The sequence below is a fragment of the Apium graveolens genome, chromosome 5, assembly GCF_009905375.1.
Source record: "Apium graveolens cultivar Ventura chromosome 5, ASM990537v1, whole genome shotgun sequence".
Taxonomy (NCBI): domain Eukaryota; kingdom Viridiplantae; phylum Streptophyta; class Magnoliopsida; order Apiales; family Apiaceae; genus Apium; species Apium graveolens.
Window position 1 is genome coordinate 284,240,197 of NC_133651.1, and position 4,594 is coordinate 284,244,790.

A 4,594-nucleotide genomic window follows, 5' to 3' on the forward strand; every position below is an offset into this window, starting at 1 on the left:
GGATCCTGAGGAAGCTACCTGGCAAGATGCAACTGTCATGATGTCAAAATATCCTAATTTTGATCCTTGGGGTCAAGGACCATCTCATGGAGGGAGTATTTATGCAATCACACCTATAAACATGCTAGAAATGGAAGGAAATGAGGAATTATACAAGAATGCAGAAGAAAAATGTAGGTTGTCAAGTGGTCGCACCAGGAGCTGATTGGGAGCTGATTATGCAATCAAGTCCAGGATGACACAAAGAGTTAGAAGTTGTTGAAGACTGATGGTGGTCCCAGAAGAACTACAGCTGCAATTCAGATGATAGCTTAGTAATTTCAATATAAGCCAAACTAAGACTTTTTGGTGTATCATGCTATTGAAAACAAATAACCTCTCTTATGACCTTGACATCGTCAAGTGATCTTGAGACAAAAGCTATCAATTATGGTTTTAATATATCAGCTGAGTTTTGATATCGTCATGTGATCTTGGAAAGTGATTGTTTGATTATTATTAACGCCATTCAAGCGGGAGGATGGAACAACAATATTCACCTGATGTTGGATGACAGATGTCATGTTGCTGCTTGTTTTAATTCTATTTCGTTTTGTTATTTAGTCACAATTGTATTAAGGTTGCCCATGAACGTGCACATTGCATGATATGGGTTAATGGCAGGAGAGTCTGGTTGCAGAACTTTCCTTTGTCTGTGTCAAAACTGTTAGATGATGATTTGGATGTTGAATGAAATTTAGGTGCCTCCAGGCAATTCCCTCAATTAAAAAGAGAAAAAAAATGATATTAAATATGTACGGGCAGAGCAGTACAACTTCTGCATAGGAAACCCTTTCAACACCAGGAGATATATTGAAAATGTGTGAAGCGAAGAAAACTCGCACTCTCAGATTACATACTTATTTTGTATACGATAATTGGAATTAATTACAAGGGTACTATAAGCTTAAGATCAGTGAAAAAAATTGTAAAACTATTCTGGATTGAGTCCGGATAGAAATATAATTATATATGTATATAATATCTATACTGCACTGATCTCCTGGACTTCTTATCAACTTCAATCGAGGTAGGAAAGTTATGTACAATCAAACAAGGACCTTGAGACTATAACTTATCTGCAATTCTACCCAAAGCATCTGCAAGCTTATTAAGTACCGCAATAAGGCTGTTTCCATGGTCTTTCCTTAGCTCCATATCCGTCTGAAAATTGTTGTTCTGAAGTTCAAGTTGGGAACTCAATATTGTGCCATTCCTCTCCAATGTTTCAATCAACTGATGTTGAAGATAGATTTCCTCATCTCCTTCTGCTGCAGATCTTTTACGTTTCCGTCCCTCCCGAGTGGTTTCTACATCAGGACGTGAGAAGGGTTGCTTCTCATGGGTTGCAGCTGCATCAGGACCTGTATTAGGACAAAAGCTTAGTCTGCAGAACTAAACTAGTTTGAACGACGCTTATACTAACATAGGGAGCCATAAAACCCACATGTTGGATTTGTGTGTCAATGCACTTATAGTCAATCGCGGACATTGATAATTTCTTTAATATAAACTATTGGTTATTAGTTTAGTAGCACATCTTTACTGACATTCATGTCAAATGCGTGAACCCTGACTTCCAAGGTATGAATCGATCTCATATAGACCTCTTGTCCCTAGTTAGACAAAAAGGGCAACTTAACCTAGCACAAACTCATTTAATCACACGTCTCTGCTTACGCACAGTAGTATATCAAAAACAGGAAAGAAATAATGACGACCAGTGATGCTGATTACAAGTCAGTTAACGAACCGTGAGCAGGAAAATATAACCTTTGTAATAGAAAATTCTGCTATGCCTTTGTCTTGATGCTTGGAAATCTGGACTTCAATAATCAATACATAGAACATAATATCTACCTACATCCAATACTGCACTTTATATTTGCATACATAAGGATGTAATAATTTTTAAATCACATATCCATGAGTTTCTAGTGCCATTTGGCTTATAAAGGTAAACTCAAAGAAGTATGTGTGTCATTACTAGAATATTTAATGCCACAAAATGTATATGGTTAATCCACACATCTCGTGAATACTGCATTTGACATTTGGTTCAACATTTGATGATCCTAAATTTACAAAGCTTTCCATTTGAATAAAAAAAGAAAACATTCTCCCTATATTAGATGAAAACCACTATCTGTATTAAGAATGTATAGGACTATCTATCGAGATTCGTCATTCATACATAACATGTAGTTTACAATTGTTAAACTAGGAACTATGTGAACAACTACATAACATTTTTTGTACAATCTTCTAAACACGTCAACTTCGGGTATTGGGTGTTTATATAGGAATCTGATAATTCCAATCAGTTATAATGTGAAAAGGATTGCCAGAAAGTGATGCAGATTTTCACTAATCTACTGGATTTCAGACCAGGTTGGAGAATTTGATAATGGTTATTATGCCTTAAGTATAATTTACTTGGACTCGGTTATGGAATGTCGGGCGTGATACATATCCAAGTATGGGACTCAATTTTATTTTATTTTAAATTGGGACACAGGAATTTTCTCATTTTTATTCAAGTGGACACCCCATAATTATCAATGATGAAGTATACTAAGTTACTAAATATAATTTCCCACCAACAAACAATAAAACTCTAATTTAACAAGATTTTGTAAGAGAAATTGCAAAATAGGCATCTTCTTTTTCCTAATTTGTCGTTCTTTCTCTTTTCATATTTTTTAGCCTCCCAAGTTCATGTCATACGTGGTCTTTCAAATGGTCAAAGTGTACACATTTTAGTCCAAAGATCAATCTTTAACTGTCTGTATCAAACAGAAATACAGCAGTCGAACCCGAAGAGCCTGATTAACATAAATTAAAATTAGCAAATATGAGAAGGTGAGAGTGAAGGATATGATGTTGTGCTAAAACTTAAAGAATATGATCAAGTTTTCCAAAGATAAGCACAAATAGAATGAGTGACAGTGAATTAGAATGATAATGAAGATTGTGTTAAATGACAACCTGATGCCCAAGTAGAGAGTCCACTTATGATATAAGAACAAAATCCTGAAAATTGGAAACCTTTTTAACAGTCTAAGGAATATAATACACAGATAAAAAATGTGTTTTTTCTTCCTTAAATAACCCCTGTCAGAGCTGTTGTCATATAAAATTGAAAATCTAGCATGAACATCAGGTGCCTAAAGGATAAACCTAGCAACAAGATTTTGAACTCCTTAAGTGTTGTATAGCACTACAGTATAGTATAGTATAGTGTAGTATAGTCTCCTGTTGTTGCAATAACAACAATAGTAGGTGTGCTAACATGAGTGGCGATGATGAAAAAAAAGGAGGCATGGAGTTGGGAGGAGACAAAAATGACCTGGAGCTGAAGCTTGTCGTTGAGGAAGATTTTGATGTTCCTTGTCCGTTAGATCACGAAACTCTGCCGAAATGAATAAATAGAGAAAAGCAAAACGATAAATATATGATTTAGATGAGAATGGAAAAAAAATAGTAGTAGTTGAACCGGGGATACAACCTGAAGTAGAAGGCAGTAGCAGAGGAGGGTTGACAATATGTTGTTGTTGTTGTTGTTGTTGTTCGGAATCAGAGAATAAACCATCATCAGAGGCAGCGCATCTTCCGCTATCGAAAACAGGAGGAGGAGGAGGAGGAGGAGGAGGAGGGGGAGGAGGAAGATTGTTGGTGTTATTATTACTATTATCCTGATGAGAAGAATCAAGAATATCGTAAACTTCCCTGTCAAAGAAACCAGGAAGTTTCTTCTCTCTCCTCAGGTCATTTCTCATAACCCAAAAGGACTCAGTAGTTTCACCCTCTCTCCCACAAGACTCCCACTCTTTAATCTTCTTATAATCACCAGCCAGGTTACTCCATCTCTTACGGCACTGAACAGGTCCTCTGTTCACACCGTGACGTTTACAGTAAGAAGAAACAGAAGCCCACTTGGGTTCCACTACTTGCCCCGACCCGAAAGCTGGACCACTCATGCGACCTCTACGTACACGATTCTCTGCTACACGCTTGCCTTGGATCAACACCAATATTTCTTGTCTTGTCCAACGTGGCAGTCTTGCCACCCGGTTCGCTTCGTCGCCGGCCGACGGCGGTTCACCCTCTGCTTCCATAACCCCGCCGGTTCGACCCCCCTTTGGCTTTTTTAGACGCTAAACCTGATTAAGTGGCAGCACCACTAGGCAGCAGGGAAGGACTGTAATTAAAGTAACGCCGTTGAAGCGCTCCTCCCCTGCTCTCCCTTTCAAACAACCCCCCTCTCTCCTCTCTCTCACACAATTATTATTATTATTTTATTATATTTATATTATATATTATTATTAAACGTTCATTGGGTAGCCTGTTACTAGTATAGTTGTTATTCCATTACTAATACTCCTCCTAATAATGATGCTCTCAACTAATTAAGCCCCCTGTCTTTCTTTTTCCCTTTTATTAGAGGACCATATTAACAAGTGCCTTTTACTTATCCTAAAAAAAGGCAGTGTTTTTTGGTTACTGGTATTAGTAATTTTCTCTTTGTTTATTCTATAAACTTTTTTTAAACGAA

General features: G+C 37.1%; 1 protein-coding gene across 2 annotated transcripts; it reads right to left on the reverse strand.

Moving 5' to 3' along the window:
• Nucleotides 1-822: 822 nt before the first annotated feature.
• Nucleotides 823-4,369, reverse strand: LOC141659090 (trihelix transcription factor ASR3). 2 transcript variants are annotated; one of them, XM_074465828.1, is made up of 4 exons: nt 3,548-4,369; nt 3,389-3,451; nt 3,028-3,072; nt 823-1,403 (listed from the first exon to the last, which is right to left on the reverse strand). In XM_074465828.1, the coding sequence occupies exons 1-4, from the start codon at nt 4,155-4,157 to the stop codon at nt 1,108-1,110; spliced, it is 1,014 nt and encodes a 337-aa protein (XP_074321929.1). In that variant the 5' UTR covers nt 4,158-4,369; the 3' UTR covers nt 823-1,107. The 2 variants fall into 2 exon arrangements, with proteins under 2 accessions (XP_074321929.1, XP_074321930.1); XM_074465829.1 differs by lacking the exon at nt 3,028-3,072 and having other exon boundaries at nt 3,548-4,363.
• Between the last annotated feature and the right edge of the window lie 225 nt (nt 4,370-4,594).